The sequence below is a fragment of the Suncus etruscus genome, chromosome 12 (genome assembly GCF_024139225.1).
Source record: "Suncus etruscus isolate mSunEtr1 chromosome 12, mSunEtr1.pri.cur, whole genome shotgun sequence".
Classification (NCBI taxonomy): domain Eukaryota; kingdom Metazoa; phylum Chordata; class Mammalia; order Eulipotyphla; family Soricidae; genus Suncus; species Suncus etruscus.
Window position 1 is genome coordinate 41,270,947 of NC_064859.1, and position 22,973 is coordinate 41,293,919.

Consider the following 22,973-nt stretch of genomic DNA (forward strand, 5'->3'; position numbering starts at 1 on the left):
CCGCCAGGCAGCTTTCCTTTCTGTTGTTACCCCAGCCTGAGCCCCTTCCAAGAGGGACGGAGCTCTCAAATCTATCATTTTCCCACAGTGGTGGTGTGTGGCTGGGAACCAGACCAGGGCCACAGCCTCTAGGGAGCCCGCCTTGGTCTCTGGCCAGAGGGGGAGGTGAGGGAGGGCATGGGCATGGAGAATCCTGGGAAGGGAACTGGGGCTTGGCTCCCCAGATGCCTGGGAAGGAAGTGAAGGGGCCAGCCAGGGGAAGCTCCAGTAAGCCCTAAAGGGGTGTGTGTGCAAGAGTGAAGGGGCACAGATGCGCTTTAGTGCTTGGGCTGCCCAATCTTGGGATGGAACCTTATACATGGAGGCAGGTATGTCTGCTGGGTCTCCTCCCCATGTCCCTCCCTGTCAGGGTAGGGCAAGTGACGGGGTGAAGGGGCCAGCCAGGGGAAAGAAACTCCAGTAAGCCCTAAAGCGGGTTGTGGGCAAGAATGTGACACTTTCCTGCCCAGGCCCCAGACATGCTTTAGTGCTTGGGCTGCTTTGCAGTGCTTTGCAGTGCTTGGAATAGAACCTCATACATGCATGGAGGCAGGTATGTCTGCCGGGTCTCCCCATGTCCCTCCTTGTTTGGGGGAGCCACTGTCTGGCTAAGGAACTGCCAGGCCTGGGTTCTGTGAAATGCTTTGTTACCACCCCCAGGGCCCTGTCAAGCTTCCTGAGGTTGCAGCAGGAGGCAGGGGAGGAGGGCGGCAATCCCCAGACCTTCCCCTTGGCCGCTAGGCCTGGATCCCTTGGGACCGGCCGCATCCCAGGCCTCGACTCCTAGGCAAAGCCTACGCGCCTGCGTCCCGTGCCGGAGTCTGGCGTCTGATTGGCTGGCGGCCGCTGAGAGGCGGGACTCGGCGTCATTGGCTCCCGTGCCGGAGTTTGGCATTTGATTGGCTGGCGGCCGTCGAAGGGCGGGACTCGGAGCCCTGGGATAGCGCGCGCAGCTGCTGCGTCCATCCGCGCTGTCATGGCGGCGCGGAGGCTCCACGCGGGCGGGCCCTGTTGCTCCCATGCGGGGGCGGCCGCCGGCGTGAGGCAAACGCTAGACGAGATGGATTTCGAGAGGGGTGAGGCGGTCTGCGGGTAGGGGTCCGGGAGTTTCCCGAGCGGTCTGTCTTAGGCTAGCGCGCGCAAGGCAGACGCTTTACCGCTTGCGCCACTGCTGCCCCCCACCCCCCCCCCACCCCCCGGCTATCTTGGCCCGCCCAAAGACCCGCACTGCCCCCTGGTGGTCGGTAGGAGTCATTTTTGTAACTCGGGACCCATTTAGCCAAAATTTTGCACGGGGTTCTCTACCTGACAGGCTTTGCCAGTAAACCCATTTCTTTCTTTCTTTCTTTCTTTCTTTCTTTCTTTCTTTCTTTCTTTCTTTCTTTCTTTCTTTCTTTCTTTCTTTCTTTCTTTCTTTCTTTCTTTCTTTCTTTCTTTCTTTCTTTCTTTCTTTCTTTCTTTCTTTCTTTCTTTCTTTCTTTCTTTCTTTCTTTCTTTCTTTCTTTCTTTCTTTCTTTCTTTCTTTCTTCTTTCTTTCTTTCTTTCTTTCTTTCTTTCTTTCTTTCTTTCTTTCTTTCTTCTTTCCTCCCTTCCTTCCCTTCCTTCCCTTCCTTCCCTTCCTTCCCTTCCTTCCCTTCCTTCCCTTCCTTCCCTTCCTTCCCTTCCTTCCCTTCCTTCCCTTCCTTCCCTTCCTTTCTTCCCTTCCTTCCCTTCCTTCCCTTCCTTCCCTTCCTTCCCTTCCCTTCCTTCCCTTCCTTCCCTTCCTTCCCTTCCTTCCCTTTTTTTTTCTTTTCTTTTCTTTTCTTTTTCTTTTCTTTTCTTTTCTTTTCTTTTCTTTTCTTTCTTTTCTTTCTTTTCTTTTCTTTCTTGGGGGTCCACATCCAGCAGTGCTCAGGGGTTACTCCTGGCTCTATACTCAGAAATCGCTCCTGGCAGGCTTGGGGACCATATGGGATGCTGGAATTCGAACCACCGACCTTTTGCATGCAAGGCAAATCCCCTACTTCCATGCTATCTCTCCGGCCCCAAACCCATTTTTTTTCTACACAACCTTCCAATCTTTGTGTGAGCTGATTTTACGACGACCTCCCTTCTGTAATCCTTCTTTTCTTCCTCCCATGACTGCACCAGCCAAAGCCCTGGTCTGTTTTCTGTTTTTTTCTTGTTGGCAGCACCTTTTCCTGCCTCAAGACCACTGTGCTGGGGTTATGCAGGTGACTGAGGCAAGCAGGCACCTCTCCACCTTGTGTTGCCCTGCTGGGAACAAAGATCATTGCATTTGCATGTCCTCTCCTTGATAAGTTCCATAGCTTTATGCTAGCTGGCTTTTCTAGTTTTTTGTTTTTGTTTTTGGGTCACATCTGGCAGCACTCAGGGGTTCCTCCTGGCTCTATGCTCAGAAGTCGCTCCTGGCAGGCTCGGGGACCATATGGGATGCCAGGATTCGAACCACCGTCCTTCTGCATGAAAGGCAAACGCCCTACCACAGTGCTATCACTCCGGCCCCTTGCTGGCTTTTTTGTTTTGTTGTCAGTAATAAAACCCATGGCCCGAGAGCAGCACCAGCACAGCAGGTTTCTGCCACTGAGTCCCCTCTGAGCCATGAGTGGTTTACCTAAGTACCCAGCACAAATGTCATGTCAGCGCAGACCACCCATTCTAATATCTCAGTGGGGCACAGTTCTGGGTTGTCACAGTGGGAGAGTGCCAGGCTTTAGTTAGTAGAGAACAAAAGCACTGCACAGCCCACAGGTCCTAAGATGCAGGATCTAGCTGTAAGTGCCAGTCACAGTGCTGAGGAGACAGAAACTTGCTCTGTGCAAGTGTCCTGCAGACCTCCCTCCTGCCCCTTCCTTAGATCCTCTAATATGTCATCTTGGTTTTTAATCAAAGTAGAACTCGAAATGAGGCCTTGCTTGCTTGCTGGTTTATTATCTGTTTTCTATACGTGGAATAGAGCTTTATTTTGCGGTGTGGATTCTTTTCTTTAAATCATTTATTCTTTGTGGATTTATGTTCCTGAACTATGCTTCATTGGTTTTTTGGTGTCGGTTTGTTTGTTGTTTGTTTGTTTGTTGTTATTTGAGTGAAGCAATTATTTATTTGGGGCTTCTCCAAGCCATGGGGGAGGGAGACCTTGTGGTGCCAGGGACAGGCCCCCAGCAGTCATAGCTTAAACTGTTGAGCTTTCTGCAAAGTTGGAGGTGTGATCTTTGATAGTGTGCTTAGATGTGAACAAAATTCCAGGTTTCAAGGGTTCCCCTCCGTCAGTCCTTTGGAAATATTCCTTTATCTTCTCTGAAGATGTCACCTGATCATTCTTTATTGATAGTCCCTTTTGTTGTTTTTTTCTGTTTTGTTTTGTGGGTGAGGAGGGAGTTTGACTTTTTGGGCCACATTTGATGATGCTCAGGGCTTACTTCTGTCTGCACTTAAGGATCATTCTTAGTGGTGCTCTGGGGACCATACAGGGGTGACAGGAATCAAACCTGGGTCAGCCACATGCAAGGCAAGTGTCCTACTTCTGTACTCTCTCTTTGGATTAATGACTTTTTAATAAAGCCCCCTATCATTTTTCTCTTTAAGGGGGAGTGGGGAGGGAGGAGGAGGATCCTCATTTTCTTACATAGTGAATTTTTTCTTCTCTACCCTCTTTGATATTGTGATGACAGGTTCATCACACATGTGAGTAGTGGTGGTGTGGGCAGCACATCAGATGTCAGCACTTGCACGCTCAACAGTGGTGTTCTGGGGCTTGCAGACTGTGGCTGCAGGGCTTGCACACACCTGACTGCAGTGTGACTGGAAATGCACCAGAAACTCAGCAGAGCTGCCAGAATCACACCTGGCAACATGCAGTGGTGCCAGAGATTAAGATCTCCTTCTCTCTTATGTAAATCAGGCACTGGGCCATCTCCTAACCCCCTTTTTCTCTTGTCCTTTACACATTTTTTTTTTCTTTAGGAGGGCTAGAGAGATAATACAGTGGATAAGACACTTGGCTTATTCATGTTCAATCCCTGACACCCCATATGGTTCACTGAGTCTCACCAGTAGTGGCTCAGTGAGCATAGAGCCAGAAGTAAGCCAGACCTCCTCCTACCTGAGCACTGCTAGATGTGACACACAAAAATAAAATATTTAAATAATAAATAAATAAAACCTAAGCCCTAGGGCCAGTGAGATGGCTCAGTGGACTGAAACACATGCCTTGCAGGTGGAAAGTCTGGGTTCAACACCCTGAGTACCACCAGAAGTGACCCCCAAACTCTGTTTTAGGAGAAACCCTAGAGCACCTCTTGGCTGTGGCATAAAGAAACAATAGCAACAAAAAGTGAGGTCTAGAGGCCAGGATCTGGGGGAGCAGTTTTTTATTCATGACTGACCCCAGTACCCGGCCCAGGTCAGATGCAGGGTAAGGTCAACCAGGCAGGGCTGTTTCTCCTATTGCTCTGGGCAGAGAGGTTTTGGCTGGTCTATCCTATGCACCTCTACCCACTTCCTGGCCTAGTGCCTAGTACCTGCCTCTCTCACCTGTGCTGTGCACCTAGCTTATAACCTCTGCTCAAAGTCTGAGATGTATGTTAGCAAGGAGATCTGCTTTAGTTTTGTTTTGGAGGTGCTGGAATTGAACCTAGAACCTGACACTGGGATGTAGGGTACAGCTCTAGCCTCTGAGTGCTCATTGGAGTCGAAAACCTGCACTAGCTTACAGCTGAAATGAGTTTTCTGCCCTGGTTCTGGTCCTGCTTATATATAAAAATGTTTTATTTGGACCAGAGCACATAGGGTATTTGCCTTGCACGTACTCATCCCAGTTTCAATTCTCAGCACCATATATGGTCCCCCAAACCTAATCCTGACTCTGAGGACCCAAGAACAAAACAAAACAAAACAAACAACATTTACTTATGGATTTGGAGGGTATGGTCGGCAGCCCTGGCTGGAGACCTGGGGTGGATGACACAATGAGGCTTAGGAGACCATGTAAAGTCAGGAATCAGTTCCGGGGCTCCTACATGCAAAGCATATACTCTCGCTCCTTTTGTTTTGGGGCATGCTTGAGGAGCTATTCCTGGCTCTGTGCTTGAAGATCACCCCAGGCGGTGCTTCAGGGTCTCTGGGATGCAGGGAATTAAACCCAGGCCTCCTGTAATGTGTGTTGGTCCTTTGTTGTGTCTCTGGCTCCCATCCAGCCTTTGGAGTATCTCTGGTCCTGTATTCACACATTTGAAACCTTCTTGTATCTAATATTTGTTTGGTGTGAAGAAGGGATTTCTATTTCCGGTCATTCCTACTGTCCAGGGTACTTGGGCCCCCTTACGTGCTTTGTCCACAGCTACTATGCAAGCATCTCTAATAGTCCTTGGTACAGATGTCTGAACAGATTCTCCATTTTATGGGTGAGGATTTGGGTGAGACGATGAAGGCAGAACCCCAGAAGATAGATGGCTCCTGGCTCCCTTGCCAGCAAGTGCTGAGTTGTAAATACAAGCCTGTGTGCAGTCCCAACAGCTCTTGTGTAGGAGTCCCCAGTAAAAAAGGACTCTAAAGATAGCAGGTGTAAGGGGGGAGGCTTATCCCCTATCCCAAGGTGATCCTCACCACCCCCTGATCTGGGATTCTCAGCAGGAGACAGGATAAAGGAGCTGAGAAAGAGCTTAATGGACTAAGCACATGTTTTGTGTGTGGGAGGCCTGGGTTCAATCCTCTGTACCACATGGTTCCCTGAGCACCACCCAGCAGTCTTGCCAGGACCAGCCCCTGAACACCTCCTTGCTGTGGCCCAAAAACTAAACCAAAGAGAAAGGAAGGGCTGGGAATTGACTCAGTGGAGGAACAGGCTTATAAGGACAGGCTGTGAGTTCAGTCGCCAGCACTGCTTCACCACCACCATGGACACAGGGGAGGTCTTTGGGGAACACAGAGACAAAGCTCAGAAAGGCCCCACATCATCCTGTACTCTGTTCGCTGCCCACAGGGATCTGGTCAGCAGCCCTGAATGGAGACCTGGGTCGAGTGAAGGACCTGATCCAGAAGACTTCAGACCCCAGCCAGCCCGACTCTGCCGGCTACACCCCTCTGGTGAGCAGGGCTGGAGGAGAGACCACAACTTTCTCAGTGGGAATGGGAGCACGAGCAAACTCCAGCTTCCACAGGGGCCCTTGAACACCTGCCAGCCCCTGTGTTTTCTTTTTCATTTCTCTCTCACAACAGTTTTTCTATCAGTCGTGTGAACTAGGGTTTTTCTGTTAATCTCAGTGCACCAGTCACTGATTCAATCTCCCTATGAGAGGAGAAAGCCTTGTCTCCCCCTTCACTAGCCAAGGAAATTGATGCCTGAAGGGAAGGAACTTGCCCATAGAGGTGACCATTCCCCGCCCAGACGCCTACCTGTGTTCCCGTGTGACTTTGTTCCCTTTCCCGTGCAGCACTATGCCAGCCGCAATGGGCACTATGCCGTCTGCCAGTTCCTGCTGGAGAGTGGTGCCAAATGTGATGCACAGACCCACGGGGGTGCCACTGCACTGCACCGGGCCAGCTACTGTGGCCACACAGACATCGCCCGTCTCCTGCTGTCCCACGGCTCCGACCCCAGACTGGTGGACGATGATGGCATGACGAGCCTGCACAAGGTGTGCCCAGCCCTGTCTGTGCCAGCCAGCACAGCTCTCTGTAACTGAACCCAGAGCAGTTAGGGAAGTTGGCAGAAAAAGAAAAGCCTTCTGTGACCTCAACACTTACTGAGGACTGTCATTAGGGCCTGGAGCTTTCCCAGCACTTTCTATGTGAAATTAGAATTAAAGGACCAGAGAATAGTAGAGGGGTAAGGCATTGTCTCACACACTCTCAATGTAGATTTGATCCCTGGCACCACAGAGTATTCCCCAAGCACAGAGCCAGGACTAGTCCCTAGCACCACCAGATGTGACCTAAAAACTTGTACCCATCGATTTTGGGGTACTTGATATTGCTCAGAATCAGGATACTGGCTCTGTGGTCAAGGGTCACTCTTGTTGATCTTTGGGGGACCTGAGTGGTGCAAAGGATCAAACCAACATCAGCAAGGCCAGCTTCAATCCCCGGTATCTTATATGGTCCCCTGAGCCTGCTAGGAGCGATTTCTGAGCACAGAGCCAGGAGTAACCCTGAGCACCTCCAAGTGTGGCCCCAAGCCAAAAGGAAACAACCAGCATTAGCATGCGAAACAAGTACTGTCTCTCCATTTACCCCCTCCCAATGTTTAATATACTCAAAGCTCCTGTAGTCTTTAGTATCTTTATTGAGAATACCAGGAAATATAGTGTTAGAACATAGTAATGGAGAATTCAGACTTTCAGGTTTTGAGACCCTGGGTTTGATCCTTGGAACTGGGAATAGTGGCTGGCAGTAAAATGGACTTTAGCAGCAGCACTAGCTCTGACCTTAGGCAAATTACTGAGTTTTAATTGTACATTATGATGTCAGCATGGAAACATGGGCTTCTTCAGTCATGCAAGGCATGTGTTCTGCTTCTGGGCATACTTAGCGTTCATAAGACTTGGTTCTCTCAGGACCGGAGAGATAGCACAGCGGCATTTGCCTTGCAAGCAGCCAACAAAGGACCTAAGGTGGTTGGTTCAAATCCCGGCATCCCATATGGTCCCCCGTGCCTGCCAGGGGCTATTTCTGTTTGTTTTTGGGGTCACACCCAGCAGCGATCAGGGGTTACTCCTGGCTCCATGCTCAGAAATCGCTCCTGGCAGGCTTAGGGGACCATATGGGATGCGGGGATTCAAACCATTGACCTTCTGCATGCAAGGCAAACACTTTACCTCCATGCTATCTCTCTGGCCCCAACCAGGAGCTATTTCTGAGCAGATAGCCAGGAGTAACCCCTGAGCACCACTGGGTGTGGCCCAAAAACAAAAACAAACAAACAAAAAAACTTAGTTTTCTCAGTAAGCTGAGAAAAATGATGATTCCTACTCCTGTTAGATACTGTGAAAGTTAAGGAAGAGAATTTGTGTAAGTCAGTCCTCCAGGTTGTTAGGAAGATGTCAGGTGAGGAATTGTCACACAGACCAGGATGTCCAGGACAAGGAGGAGGCCAGGAGTAGGTGCTGTTCTCTGCTGCTGTGAGGTGTAGGCCGTCGACTGTATTTGTGCCCAGCCCCTGGTGCCCTGTTGGTGATTAGCACGTGTGTGGATGCTTTGCTAGCCACGGTTCTGGACTTAATTTCTTTTTCAAGATTTCAGGCCATACCCAGTGTTGATGAAGACTGCTCCCAATTCTGTGCTCAGGGGACTGTGTGATATTGGGAGGAACCTAACCCTCATGCCTGCAGAACCTATGCTAGGCTCATGGATCCCTCCAGCCTGGACAGAAGGGACCAGGAAGGAAAGTTTGGCCACAGTAGTGTGTTTGGCAGGGCTGAGGGGGCTCCTGGGTAACCTATTCTCACGACCACTGTCTCCCTTCCCTGAGTCCAGATTAAGGAGCTGAGATGGCCAGCAGGGGAGCACTAGGAGGCCCTTGAGGGTCAAACTTTCATTCAGGCCTCTTTCCCCAGGCTGCTGAGAAGGGCCACGTGGACATTTGCTCCCTCCTGCTGCAGCACAGCCCAGCCCTCAAGGCTGTCCGGGACCGGAAAGCACGACTGGCATGTGACCTGCTGCCTGTCAACAGTGACCTTCGGGACCTGCTGGCCACTTGAGACCTCTCCTGCCCTGCTGCCAAGCAAGGACACAGACTCACCCTCTCAGCTGTCGCAAGACAGGACACAGGCGGGGCATGTCTGGCTGCTATAAGAGAATGGATTTGGTGGATATGCTGCCAAGGCAATACTTCCACCTGGTACATGGTGGGGCTCTGAGTTACTTCCGGGAAACCCTGTGCCACTGGAGAAATACACTATATACCATCATCTCCTTACAGACTTAAACCCCATCACACACAAAACTTGAAATAAAGATGAAACATGGAGGTAAAATGATATATTGGAAGCAACCCTATGGGGCAGGAGAGATAGCATGGAGGTAAGGCGTTTGTCTTTCATGCAGAGGGTCGGTGGTTTGCGGCATCCCAAATGGTCCCCTGAGCACTGCCGGGTGTGACCCAAAAACCAAACCAAACCAAAAAAAAACAAAGAAAAAAGAACAAGAAAGCAACCCTGGATTGTTGGCCAATTAAACACTGCTTTCTAGGCAGATTACCTTGGTCCGAGTCATGTAGCATCTGCTGTTGTTATGGTGCGAGTGATCAGAGACCTGTGGGGTTGGAGGGTGGATATGTGGAGAACTCTGTACAAGTCCTGGTTCATGCTTCCCCCAACCTTATCAACACTTAGGGTTCTTTTGCTTTGTTCTCGGCTCTATAATTCTACCCAGGCCTGTTATTCATTTGCTGAAGGGAGGAGGTTAGTCACATCACACCCAGCAAAACTCAGTGCTGTTCCATGTTCTGCACCTGGAGTGATCCCTGACACTGCTCAGAGATCATATACGCTGCTGGGTATTTGAATCAGGGTTGGCTGTGTGCAAGGTAAGTTCTATAACCCTGAGCTGACTCTCCAGCCCCAACACTTGCTCTTGCACTGTGATAATTATGTTTGTAGTCTGGTGGATCTTAGATGTACCTGACTTTGATTTTGCAATTGGTGATTCCTCTTTTTTTTTTTTTTTTTTGGTTTTTGGGCCACACCCAGTAATGCTCAGGGGTTACTCCTGGCTATGTGCTCAGAAGTTGCTCCTGGCTTGGGGGACCATATGGGACACCGGGGGATCGAACCGCGGTCAGTCCAAGGCTAGCGCAGGCAAGGCAGGCACCTTACCTTTAGCGCCACTGCCCGGCCCCAGTGATTCCTCTTGAGGTAAAATATCCCCTAGCTTCTGTGAACTTCTCCATGTCATTTAAACTTATTTCTTTTTTTTTTTAATTTTTTTCTTTATTTATTGATTTAATTGATTGGTTCTTTGGGCCACACCCAGTGGTGCTCAGGGGTTACTCCTGGCTCTGTACTCAGAAATTGACCCTGGCAGGCTGGAGGACCATATGGGATGCCGGAAATCGACTGGGTTCCTCCTGGGTCAGCTGCATGCAAGGCAAAAACCCTACTGCTGTGCTATCTCTCCGGCTCCTAAACTTGTTTCTTTTTATTGATTCATCAGAGTTGTTTGCACATCCTGACTTGGGAGTTTAAGTTTCATATGTATATCTCTTTCTTTGATACTATTATTATTTTATTTCTTCATGAAATACAACATGAAATACAAATGCATAGCCACTGTAAGATGGCAGTTTGGCACTGTTTGAGGGGGGTGTGTCATACCCAGCAGTGCTCTGGCTCTGCGCTCAGAAATCGCTCCTGGAAGACCAGGGGACAATATGGGATGCCGGGATTCAGTCCATCCTGGAGCGGCTACTTGCTTGGCAAATGCCCTATGGCTGTGCTATCTCTATGGCTATTGGCACTATTTTTTTTTTTTTGAACTTTGTTGTTTCATTCTTTTTTTTTTCATTCTTAATCATTATGGAGGCCACACCCAATTATTTTGGGGTCACACCTGGCAGTTTAGAAGATGATATGGGATGCCAGGGATCTATCTCTTGTATTGTTTTATTCAGCATAATAGATTCCATGTACATCCACGTATAGGAAATTTCATGACCATCCCTCCTGACGGCTGTATAATATTCCATTGTGTATATGTACCAGTTCTTTAGTCATCTGTTGAAGGACATTTTAGACATGCATTCTGTTTTTTTTTTTTTTTTTTTTTGGGGCCACACCCAGTGACACTCGGGTTACTCCTGGCTTGGGGACCATATGGGACACCGGAAAATCGAACCGCAGTCCGTCCTAGGCTAGTGCAGGCAAGGCAGAGATGCCTTATCGCTTACACCACCGCTCAGGCCCCAGGCCCCAGACCCATTCTTTTTTTGGTTTTTGGGTCACACCCGGCAGTGCTCAGGGGTTACTCCTGGCTGTCTGCTCAGAAATAGCTCCTGGCAGGCATGGGGGACCATATGGGACACCAGGATTTGAACCAATCACCTTAGGTTCTGGATCAGCTGCTTGCAAGGCAAACACCGCTGTGCTATCTCTCTGGGCCCTACACCCATTCTTAACTGTCATGGAGGCCTGGGAGTTGAGGAAATGTGCTAAGGATTGAATACAAGGCCTTGCACACGCAAAGTATGCGCTACCATTTGACTTTTTTTTTTTAAGTGTAAATTAGCTTGCTTTTCATAGCTACCTAGAGAAACATCCATGCACACAACAATGTTTATTTAGAGACATTACAAAGGCGTGGGTGTTTGTAATGGGAACATGAAACAGAAAGGAAAGGAGGCTTGTGCTCTGATAGAACTGCTTTACCAGTGAGGCCTCCTTTGATCCAGCCGTGGTCTTGGGGACTCTGTCATCTAAGATCCCTGGTACCACCACAGATGACATCATATCCAGAGCACTGAAGCCAGGTGTGTGAGCCCTGCAACTAAAGCACATGACAAGCAAAAATGAGATGTGCCAGCACTTAGGAATGCAGCTCAGAGTACTACAGCCAAACACAGGTGTTATCCCAGGTCATCAGCACAACCTGAACCCCAGTTTGGCTACATGCAGTGCAGGGCAGAGGCCATGGAAGCAGAATGGGACGCTCTAGTACTCAGTGTTGGGAGGCAGCTGTGGTGTCAGAGCCTGAGTCATGGCCTCTAGGAGCCTCTTAAAAATGAGTCTAAAAAAAAAAAAAAAAAGGTCTGTATGGGGATGAGGGAAGTGTAGCAGGATGTGCATGCGGTGTTCTGGGTTCAATCCTCAGAAAAACATGGCCCCACGGACACTGTAGTTTTGCCCATTTAGAAAATAAAAGAAAGAAGCCGGAGAGATAGCATGGAGGTAAAGCATTTGCCTTGCATGCAGAACGTCGGTGGTTCGAATCCCGGCATCCCATATGGTCCCCCATTGCCTGCCAGGGGCGATTTCTGAGCAGAGAGCCAGAAGTAACCCCTGAGCACTGCCGGGTGTGATCCATAAGCCAAAAAGAAAAAAAAGAAAAGAAAAGTCTATACATAAGGAATAGATCTGGCAGATTTATTAAATACCTCTGGGGTTCCCCATCCATGGAGCAAGATACTAAGCAGGGGATTGCTTATATGTGGATTTTTTTTTTAAATGGGGCCTTACCCATAGTGCTCTTCACTCAGGAATCTCTCCTCATGGCTCAGGGAACCATATAGAATGCTGGGGATTGAATCCCAGGTTGGCCACATGCAAGACCAACCCTGCCTGTTGTGCTGTTATCTAGCCTCATATATTTGAATCTCTTACAAGGAATCATTTTTAAGATTTATTTGGGGGAAGTTTGAGCTACAATTTGTTGGGGGCTACTTGCAGGTTGGTGCTTGGAGAAAAGCTCCTAGATTGCCAGCACTGTTCCAGTGCCCCCTGGCGGTGATCTCAAGACCACTCAACACCCCTGCTGTTCAGGGGCCATGTGCCTGGGATAGTTAGAGTCTTTGTTTTTGGGGGGTCATCACCTCATGATGTTCAGGAGTTACTCCTCGCTGTGCACTCAGAAATCACTCCTGGGTGCTGGCTTGATAGCACAACAGTAGAGTGTTTGCCTTGCACAAAGCCAACCCAGGACAGACCCGGGTTCAATTCCTGGCATCCCATATGGTCTCCCGAGCCTGCCAGGAGCTATTTCTGAGCACAGAGCCAGGAGTAACCCCTGAGCACCGCCGGGCTGGGCGTGGCCCAAAAACCAAACCTCCCTTCCCCCCCAAAAAGAATGGAAGTCTTCACCTGCAAGAGACTGACCAAGGACCAACCGTGGTTCGAATCCCAGTGTCTCATATGGTCCCTCATGCCTGCCAGGAGCAATTTCTGAGCACAAAGCCAGGAGTAAACCCCTTAGCGCAGCTGCCGGGTGTGCCCCCCCCCCCCAATAAAAAGAAATCACTCCTGGACGGTGCTCAAGGGACCATATTGGAGGCTGGAAATTGAACCTGGGTCGGCTGCGTTGTGCAAGGCATAACCAGGATATATTTCACCACTTGGGCAATATGCCTGGTCTTGAAACTAATTTTCTGCAGAGAATTTCTAATTAAACCATTTGATGCAAAATACTCTTATCAAGGCTAAAGAGACAAATAGTGCAGAGACCAAGGGACTTGCCTTGCACATGGCCAATCCTAGTTGGGATCTCCAGCAACACATATAACCCCCCTCCCCTCACTAGGAGCTCAGAGCCAGAAATAGAGCCTGAGCACCACCAGGAATGGTACACAGCAAACTCTCTGTCCTCATCCCATGCCCTTGTCCTTGAAATTGAAGAATCATGTTCAGAGCTAACATTTTCCTTTTCTTATTGGTTTTGGTTTTGGGTCACACCAGGCTATGCTTAGGAGTTCCTCCCAGCTCTGAAATTACTTGTGGCTCAAGAAATTACTTGTGGCGAGGCTCGGGGGACCAAATATGGTACTGGGGATCAAACCGAGGACAACTGTGTGCAAGGTATCATACCTGCAAGGCATTGTATTCCAGGCCTGCAGCCCTTTTCTTGTCTGTTTACCTACCCTCCCTCCGCATCACAGAAAATGAAAAATCACCTTTAGGGACCAGAGTGATAGCAAAGTGGTAGGGTGTTTGTTTGCCTTGCACGAGGCCAACCCGTACAGACTCCAGTTCAATTCCCAGCATCCCATATGGTCCCCCAAGCCTGCCAGGAGTAACCTCTGAGCGCTGCCGAGTGTGACCCCCCCCCAAAAAAAAAAAGAAAAAAGAAAAATCTCCTTTGACATAAACATCCTGAAGAGTGTTGTTGTTGTTGTTGTTTAAAGAGTGCTTGTTGTTGTTGTTGTTGTTTAAAGAGTGTTTAATTTCTCCATGCTCCTCCCCTTCCTGAATATTTTTTGGCATAGGACTCAGACCCAGCAGTGTCAAAAGCTATTCCAGGTCACTGCTCAGGGTTGCTCCCACAGGTACATAGACCATACAGGGCTGGTGATGGAACAAGGCCACTGGTTTAGCCCTTCGAGTTCTCTCAGGCCTGGGACTGAGTTTCTTTTAAATCTTGGGGTTCCTTAAATCCTCAAACTTGGAAATACTTGGGGCTAGAGAGATAGCACAGTGGTGGGGCATTTGCCTTGCACATAGCCGATTCAGGATGTAGTAGTAGATGTAGATTCAGATGTAGATTCGAAGTAGTTCGAATCCCAGCATCCCATATGGTCCTCCGAGCCAGGAGTGACTTCTGAGCACTGAGCCCAGAGTAAGACTGAGCACCATCAGGTGTGATCCAAAAGCAAACGAAACAAACTAAAAACCTTGGAAATACTTACCGAAGAAGGTGGTTGTGCGTGGGGGAAATCCTTGGGCTGCCCTTGACCCTGAGTCTCTTGCAGCCTTCACGGATTCTGCTGCTCTGTTTCGGGTCTTATTTAGCAACGATCAGGTTTCCTTTAAAGGTCAGGTGAGGCTGGAGGACTGGGACATCTGATTCTGGCTGGAGGTCACTGTGACTGGGTTAATGGTCAGCACCTAGCTTGGAATGGCTCTGTCCCCACTGTGCTCCCTCCCAAGCCCAGGGAGGCCGAGGGTTGGAGCCAGCACTTAGTGTGAAAGGCCTAGAGGTGTGAAATGCTATTTATGGGTTGGCCTTGGAGGCCTATGTTGGGGCTCGGGTTTAGGTTTTTGGGCCTTACTCGGTCATGCTTGGGGCTGTTATCAGCTCAATGCCTGGGGGTCAGTCCTGTGGTATCCAGGATAGAACCCTAAACTCCTGCAAGCAAAGGGGCTCTGACCCACTGACACAAGCCCTTGACGCAGGGTCGGAGTCAGTACCGCAGAGGATGGAGTAGGCAGGCTGCCTGGAAACTGACTGGAGCCAAAAAGCCCCTTGTGGATTAGTCTTGTACCCCACCCTTGTGAGGTCCTTCTTAGGGAATGAGCCTTTGGTATGGCGAAGACAGTTGGGCTGGGAATTGGATTGTCAGAGCTACAGAAATATGGAGGTCAGCACCCCTGCCTGGGGTGGAGTGTAGACTTAAGCAAGGGGAAGAGTCCTTTTATTTGGGGCTGGTGGCTCAGGTCCGATCACTGGAATCATCAGGGGTTCTGGGACTGGCACAAGGCAGCGACTGACTCAGCTTCAAGCAGCCCCTTCTGCCATCACCGGGCCACAGGCCACATGGGTATTTTGGTTTTTGTTACAGAGCTACGGAGTTATCTGGCCCTGCCCCCAGGACAAGGGCCCTTATAAAAAGACTGCGCAGCTCCACACCTCAGTGCGGGGTGAGCACAGGGGGGACCATGGACTTCATCAGCATCCAGCAGTTGGTAAGAATGTGGACAGGCACAGGGTCAGGAGGAGATTTCTTGGGGACCTTCCCCTCCATAGTATGTGCGGATTGAAGGAGCCTCTCCCTGCGGAGGCCTGGATCAGGTTTTGGAATTAGAAGCATGTGGTTCTGTTGGGATTTGTCTTCCGGTCCTCCTCTGAGGACAGGAAAGCTGCCAGGCTGCAATCTATAGGGAACTGCACACTTCATGCTGGGGGATACAGCTGGAGAGGGAGGGGTAACACTCCCTTGGCCCAGGTTCTCTCTGTGCACCAAAAAAGCAGGTGAGGTTGGGACTTGAGTCCCTGGGGCAGACTCTGGTGAAGCTTTGGGTTATCTGCATCTGCGCAGGGGTTGGGGGGGGGATAGATTCAGAAGTACCAAAGATGCACCTTGGGGGGGGGGGGTTGTGGCACACCCGGCAGCGCTCAGAGGTTGCTCCTGGCTCTATGCTCATTAATCACTCCTGGCAGGCTCGGGGGACCATATGGGATGCTGGGATTCAAACCACCATCCTTCTGCATGCAAGGCTAACACCTTATCTCCATGCTATCTCTCTGGCCCCAAAGCTGCACCTTTCTAAGCAGGCCCCCGCCTGGCCCAGCAGAGGCTGGGAGGTGGCTGTAGGATGGGATCTGTAACCAGAATAGTGAGAAGGGGCTGTGCTGTGCCTGGAAGCCTGGGTTCTGCCACTCTGCCATCAAGAGTGCAGCAGGGAAGGCACTTGCCTTAGGCTTGCCAGGCGTGACTCTGATCACAGTGATCGTAGTCAGGAGTGGGCCCTGAGCATCACCAGGTGGAGCTTAAAATCCCACCCATCCTACCCCCTCCAAAAAAGGACATGCTTATTGCAGTGTTCCAAATTCTGGGAAAGGGGAAAAAAAGAACAGATCCTTGTGGATGTCTGTGTTTAGGGGTGGGTGTAGGGATTGTGACCAAGCATGAATCCTGTAACATCTTGCCTCTTTTCAACAGCATGAGGTAATAATGCTAATTTGAGTACGTTTTACTGACCAAAGAGCAGCTGCTTCTGAGCCATGTCGTCAGAAATTCCATTTTTTCCAGGAAGCTTATTAGCTTCTGTCCCGAGCTGGGATCAGTTGTCTACTTGCTGTGACCTGACTGGAATGTAAGGACACAGCCCACGAGAGAGCTGGGGCATCACCTGCCAGGAGCTTGTTTGGCAGCAGTTCTGGGGTATAAATAGGGGTGCCATCATGCCCCTCCCTGTGAGCCCGAGGAAAGTGCCTCCTCCAGGCTGCCAGATGAACTCAAATCTAGAGTTGCCATCATCCATGTGGGTTGGTACCACAGGTGTGTAGCTCTGACCATCCCTTCTAATGTGCAGGTGCGTGCATGTGATTGTGTAACAGACCTGGTGGTATTCAGGGATCACTCCTGGCAGGACTCGAGGGACATATGCAGTGCTGGTTATTACCTAGGTTTAGCAGCATTTAAGACAAAGCACCTTCCCCACTGTCCTGTCTTCAGCACCAATGTGTGGATTCTTTACCCTCCACCTATTCCCACAGGTAAGTGGAGAAAGAGGTGAGAGGAAAGTGTTGGCGAGTGAATATGGCGTTCGAGATCCTGGAGGCTGGCCCAGAGGCTGGAGGCTCCAGCCCCAAGAGGCCAATGCCCAGGAAAGACAGAGGCTGGAAGAAGAGAAAAAGAAGAAAGTAAGTGACACCTGGGGTTTGGCTTGAGAACAGCAGTTAAGTGGGCAGGGCTGGAGCAATCTGAGAGACAAGGATGCCTGTGGCTGACTTACTCTGGTCTCCTGGCCCAGCTGGAGAGATTTCATAGCTCCAGGATTAAACTGGAGAACCTGGCTGACTTGGAAAACTTTGTTCAGAGACGAAGAGAAAAGAGACTCAAAATGAAGCACAGAGGAGTCCCCCCCAGGGCACCAGAGCCCCTGGTGGAGGTGAGTGCGGAGCAGCATCTGCCAGAGAATTGAGCTTAAACAGCAGGCTTTTCTCCTAGAAGTAGGTGCTGCCATGGGGGGTGGATATTGTCCCCTCATTCCCTGGCAGTCTGTGCATCCTATTCGGCGAAACAAAGGCCGCTCATCGGATCAAACTTCTGCCTCATCTAGTGGCTGTTCCTATGAGACCACCTCAGCAGACACCCTTCCAGGGGCATGGCAATTCCCCACTCCGAGGACTCACTCACCTTCTTGGGGGGTGGGGGACAATTTGTCCAGACTCTGGGAAGTGCCGGGTAGGAAAGGGGAAGTAGTAGTAGAAGCTTCTGGTCCCAGCCACCACTTTCTCAGTCGCAGCCTCAGGCCCTGCTGGAGCCCGTGGACCTAGAGAGGTTCCTGAAGGCGGCTGCTGAGAACCAGGAGGCCTTGGTTGACAAGTACCTGGTGGACGGAGGGGACCCCAATGCCCAGGACAAGGTAACATGCAGGACTGAGGACAAAGGGAAATTGGCAGTTGTGCTGTGCTGGGCCAGGACAGGGGCTCATGAGTGACTGCAACGTCCCTCATGTCTGGCCTCTACCCCCAGCTCCACCGCACAGCCCTGCACTGGGCCTGCCTGAAGGGGAACCAGCAGCTCGTGAATAAGCTGTTGGAGGCTGGCGCCAACGTGGAAGCACGGGACCTGGTGAGCAGTAGGCAATGCTGGGTCCCCTTGTGGAACCTACTATGGCCTGTCATGCCAACGCTTTGCTGCTTTGTTCTTGCAGCTGGACAGGACCCCCATCTTCTGGGCATGTCGGGGAGGACACCTAGACATTGTCAAAGAGCTACTGAACCAGGGAGCCCAGATCAATGCCCGGGACAAGGTGAGGAGGGTGGCCAGGTGGGCACAGGGAAGCAGGTTCTTCTGGGGCACCAACCCTCCTTTCCTGCCATGCTGTAGATCTGGAGTACCCCCCTGCACGTGGCGGTGCGCATGGGGCACTGTGACTGCCTGCAGCACCTCATCGAGTGTGGGGCCCATATTGACGCACAAGACAAGGTAAGTGCTAGGTAAGATCTCCACAAAGTTCTGGCCCACCCTGATGCCCCAGGGCCAGGAGCCAGATGTCTCATCTCTCCACAGGAAGGGGACACAGTACTACATGAGGCTGTACGACATGGCCACTACAGGGCCATCAAGGTGTTGCTGCTGTACGGGGCCCAGCTGCAAGTGCAGAACCAAGTAAGCACCAGTGCTGGGGGCCGTGCAGGATGGGGTGAGAACTGGGACTGGGGGTACTGAGCTGGTAGAAGCCACCGCTGAGCCAGCCTTCTCATCCACAGGCATCCATGACCCCAGTGCAACTAGCACGTGACTGGCAGCGGGGCATCCGAGAAGCACTGCAGGCCCATATAGGCCACCCACGGACCCGTTGCTAGCAAAGAGGGCACACTGGCAGGCTAGGCTGGCTTCCGCCGCCATTCCAGGTCCTACCCAAAGGCACCATAGCCCAGGCTAGTCCCCACTCCTCCTCGGCTTTCAGAGGAACTGCTGGACAGAGAACTCATAGCCAGGAAGGCAGAGCAAGGACTCCCTGGATGCTGGTAGCCTGGGGTGACCATCCCTGCTACAGTGTGTTAGGAGAAACTGAGGACAAAAACCAGGGGAGGAAACGGCAAGGTGGACACAGATAGGGTGAGGGTGAGCGAGCGAGCCTTGGGAGCCCTGAACGTCGCAGTACGGAAGGCCAGACCCAGCACCCGGGAACTATGGGCCAGGTCATAGCCATCCTCCCCCAGGCACCTAAGGCATCAAGTGGAAGAGGCCCTTTTGTATTGGCTGGGCCACAGGCAGGTTTCTCTGGGCTTTTCCTATCAGAAGCAACCCTGCCACAAGGGTGGATGATCTCACTCTAGGTGCCTTGGAGGTTAGGCCTGAAAGTTGGGGTGTTGCTCTGCAGGCATGTGGCCTCTAGGCAGCACATATCCAGCTCTAAACAGGTTGGCCCAGAGGCCCTGGACTGAGCGAGAGTCCCAATAGCATAGAGGAACCTTGCAAGGCCTGCAGCTGTGCCATACTTGGGACCACAGAAGCCACCCCAGCTGGCCACTGGGGAGCTTCTGCTGGACCTGAGAGTCTACTGGCACAGGCACTAACGTCTTGCAGCCTCCGGCTTACTCTCGCCCAGTTCCAAGGCAGGACAGGGAGCCCTCCCCAGCCCCCAGGGGAGCAGGAGTGTGAGGCACAGCCCACTCCTTTGCTCAAAGGTGGATCCCCTAGCCTGGGTCTCAAAAGTACCCACAGGACCCTGTCCCAGCCTGGCCCCTTCCAGCTATTCTAGGCCTGTACTTCTGGACCGTTGAATCCTCCATGCCAGAGAGCATCATCCCTGATGATAGGTGGTCACACCCTTGCTGTGGCAGCTTGAATCTAATTTTGGAAGTCAGAACAAGACGAGTCTGACTGTGAAAGCGAATGACTGGCCCCAGCCCAGGGGCCAAACACCTTCCTCCAGGGGACAACTCCGCCTGCCCACTCAGATGCAGGGGCCAGGGGAAGCAGGCGTGAGTCCATGGAGAAGACGACTTCCCCATCTAGACAATGGGGACACCTAACTGGAAAAAACACCTTTTTATACGCGTAAATACTTTTTGTTCATTAAAACTAATTGCCCACCACAACATCACTGTCTATTCTGGGGTCAGTTGGGGTCAGTTGGGCCCCAGGCTATATCCCCCCACTATAGCTGGAAACAAACCAGCCTGAGAGCAACCCAGGAGCAGCCAGTGGTATGGGCAGTAGCTTTTGTGCTCAACAGCTAGTGGCTAAGTCATGGGCAAGTCTACAGAGCCCTGGTTCTCCACCTTGGCTGCTGATGTCCACATGTTCAATCAGAACCCCTGATCAGGGTATTACCATTAGGCAGTTGACAGCTATATTATGTGGGAAATCTTAAGGTTTCAATCCCAAACGCTCACCTAGCATAAGGAGGTGCAGTAAGATTCAGCATAATAGACAGAAACCCCTCTCCCTTCTCCCTCCACATCTGACTATATTCAGGACTTACCCCTGGCAGGGCTCAGGGAAAATGCTAGGGAATCATATGTGGTACTGGGGAACTGGCCATAATGCCTTAATGCCATACCATTTCTCTGGCCCACAAAAACTTGTTTCTATGTCCTAATAGTGACTGTAAAAATATCAATGATAATATCATTTATAACTGCTTTAAAATTTAAATATTTACTTATAAGCCTAACAAAGTGGTACATATAATATATATGGTAAAAACTACTATAGACACATAATGAGGCCTTGGGTTTGCCCTCTACATCACTCCAAAATACCATAGTGTAGGATTCATGGATTGGAAAAGCATATTAAGAGTTATCAGTTCCAGAGAGATAGCACAGCGGTGTTTGGCTTGCAAGCAGCCGATCCAGGACCAAAGGTGGTTGGTTCAAATCCCGGTGTCCCATATGGTCCCCCATGCCTGCCAGGAGCTATTTCTGAGCAGACAGCCAGGAGTAACCCCCTGAGCATCGCCGGGTGTGGCCCAAAAACCAAAACCAAAACCAAAACCAAAAAAAAAGAGTTATCAGTTCAGGGGCCGGAGAGAGAGCATGGAGGTAGAGCATTTGCCTTGCATGCAAAAGGACGGTGGTTCAAATCCTGGCATCCCATATGGTCCCCCGATCCTGCCAGGAGCGATTTTTGAGAGTAGAACCAGGAGTAACCCCTGAGCACTGCCTGGTGTAACCAAAAAAAAAAAAAAAAAAGTTATCAGTCCAATGTGTCAAATAAAGCTCCTACCAAATTTCAGCAAATGATTTTAGTAGTTGTAAAGTTAAAAAATAAAAGCCATGGGAATGGAGCGATAGTACAGCTGTAGGGCATTTGCCTTGCATGCGACTGCCCAGGACAGATCTGGGTTCAATCCCCGGCATCCAATATGGTCCACCAAGCCAGGAGAATTTCTCAGCACAGAGATAGGAATAGCCCCTGAGCGTCACAGAGTGTGGCCCCCAAACCAAAAATAAATAAATAAAGCTTAAAATTTTTTGTAATAAAGTAAAGTGCAGAGGCCAAAGAGATAGCAGAGCAGTAGGGCGTTTGCGTTGCAGTCAATTCAGGACAGACAGTGGTTCGAATCCTGGCATCCCATATGGTCCCCCGTGCCTACCAGGAGCAATTTCTGAGGGCAGAGACAGAAGTAACCCCTGAACGCTGCCGGGTGTGACCCAAAAACCAAAACCAAACCAAAACAAAACAAAACAAAAGTAAAGTACAAAGGTTGGAGAAAGCACAGTTAAGGTGCTTGCCTTATACAAAGCTGGTCTGGATTCAATCCCAACACCACCTGCAGTGGCCCCAAAGCATGGGGTCAGGAGTAAGCCCTGAGCACCAAAGGATGTAAACCTCCCCCCAAAGTAGTAAATTGGAAGGAATCACTCTCCCCTCTACAGTTAGAGTAATCAAAACAGAGCCATCTGGGGGCAAGGGAAATGGCTCATCGTCTGCTTTGCATGCAAAAGACTAAGATTCCTGTCCCTAAATTGCATGGTTTTCTGAGTACCAAGCAGGAGGTGGCCCCAGCAGCACTGGATATCACCAAAACAAACAACCAAGTATTAATGGAAGAGCAGGCATTAGCAGAACAGAATAAACCACCCAGAAATATACACAAATAAGCCCAGTGGTTTCTGACAAAGCTGCAAACAACTGAAAAGGAAAGCCTGGCAAATTCAGAGGCTAAACACCACTGACCTTGGACCAGACAGATACTTGCTTGGCTGCCAGAGTAAGACCCTAACACGAGTCAAATCCTAGCACCAACCTAGTACCACCAGACTTTCCCCTCAACACTGCTAAGTGTGGCCTGATTATAACAAAAAAATGGGGCTGGAAAATAGTGCAGCAGTTAGAGAACCTGCTTTCCTTACAAGTGCCCCACTTAGTTCAATCCCACCACCATATATGGTTCCTCAAGCCCTACCAGGAGTGACCCTGAGGCGGGTACAGCCTAAAAACAAAAATCAGAAAAACAAAACAAACAAAAATCAAGAAAATGCCTCAGAGTATTCTTATCTGAAGAAGTGAAGGAGGGTCCAGGGAGATGACTCCGAGGACAACTATGAGTGCCCTGCACACAGGTACCCAGTTTCAATCTCTGGCACCACATGGTCCTTCAAAACCCAAGAGCAACCCCAGCTTTACTAGGTGTGGCTCCAAACAAAAACACATGCTGAGCTCCCGATGTCCCAGAACATCACTTGCTCCAAGCACGAGGAACTATGTAGCCTGCAGTGAGGACACCAAGTGCTGTGAGCACCCAGCGAGTCAACCTCAGTGAGCACCACAGCCTGAGTGCCAGCATCTCAGCACAGCAGCAACAGAACAGGACTGAGTGAGCAATCTGCTATGAAAAGATACGAGACATGGTTTGTCTTGGGGCCACACCCAGTGGTACTCCCAGGTCTTACTCCTGGCTCTGCACTCAAGAATCCCAACAGGCAGGAAAGACCATATGGGGTACTAGGAATTGAACCAAGATCATCCTTATGTAAGGCAAGCACCTTACCCACTGTATCAGGCCAGCCACTCCTCCATTGGTTTGTTTTTTTTTTTTGGGGGGGGGGCACACCCAGCAATGCTCAGGAAACCATATGATACCGATAGAAACAGGATCAGTTGCATA

At 50.4% G+C, this 22,973-nt stretch overlaps 2 protein-coding genes across 2 annotated transcripts; both read left to right on the forward strand.

Moving 5' to 3' along the window:
- The first annotated feature begins 1,001 nt into the window (after nucleotides 1-1,001).
- Nucleotides 1,002-9,011, forward strand: ANKRD39 (ankyrin repeat domain 39). Its single transcript, XM_049784850.1, has 4 exons — nucleotides 1,002-1,115; nucleotides 6,020-6,123; nucleotides 6,471-6,674; nucleotides 8,592-9,011. Exons 1-4 carry the CDS (start codon nucleotides 1,016-1,018, stop codon nucleotides 8,733-8,735), a joined length of 552 nt encoding a protein of 183 aa, XP_049640807.1. The 5' UTR covers nucleotides 1,002-1,015; the 3' UTR covers nucleotides 8,736-9,011.
- A 6,251-nt stretch (nucleotides 9,012-15,262) lies between these two features.
- Nucleotides 15,263-18,714, forward strand: ANKRD23 (ankyrin repeat domain 23). Its single transcript, XM_049784849.1, has 9 exons — nucleotides 15,263-15,362; nucleotides 16,897-17,043; nucleotides 17,154-17,291; nucleotides 17,643-17,768; nucleotides 17,879-17,977; nucleotides 18,060-18,158; nucleotides 18,236-18,334; nucleotides 18,419-18,517; nucleotides 18,619-18,714. The coding sequence occupies exons 1-9, from the start codon at nucleotides 15,336-15,338 to the stop codon at nucleotides 18,712-18,714; spliced, it is 930 nt and encodes a 309-aa protein (XP_049640806.1). The 5' UTR covers nucleotides 15,263-15,335.
- The last annotated feature ends 4,259 nt before the right edge of the window (nucleotides 18,715-22,973 follow it).

Coding starts and splice junctions, on each gene's coding strand:
- ANKRD39 (XM_049784850.1), top strand. CDS start 1,016: ATGGCGGCGCGGAGGCTCCACGCGGGCGGGCCCTGTTGCTCCCATGCG. Junction 1,116..6,019: donor CGAGATGGATTTCGAGAGGG/GTGAGGCGGTCT, acceptor CGCTGCCCACAG/GGATCTGGTCAGCAGCCCTG. Junction 6,675..8,591: donor GCATGACGAGCCTGCACAAG/GTGTGCCCAGCC, acceptor CTCTTTCCCCAG/GCTGCTGAGAAGGGCCACGT.
- ANKRD23 (XM_049784849.1), top strand. CDS start 15,336: ATGGACTTCATCAGCATCCAGCAGTTG. Junction 17,044..17,153: donor AAGAAGAGAAAAAGAAGAAA/GTAAGTGACACC, acceptor CTCCTGGCCCAG/CTGGAGAGATTTCATAGCTC. Junction 18,518..18,618: donor AGCTGCAAGTGCAGAACCAA/GTAAGCACCAGT, acceptor TCTCATCCACAG/GCATCCATGACCCCAGTGCA.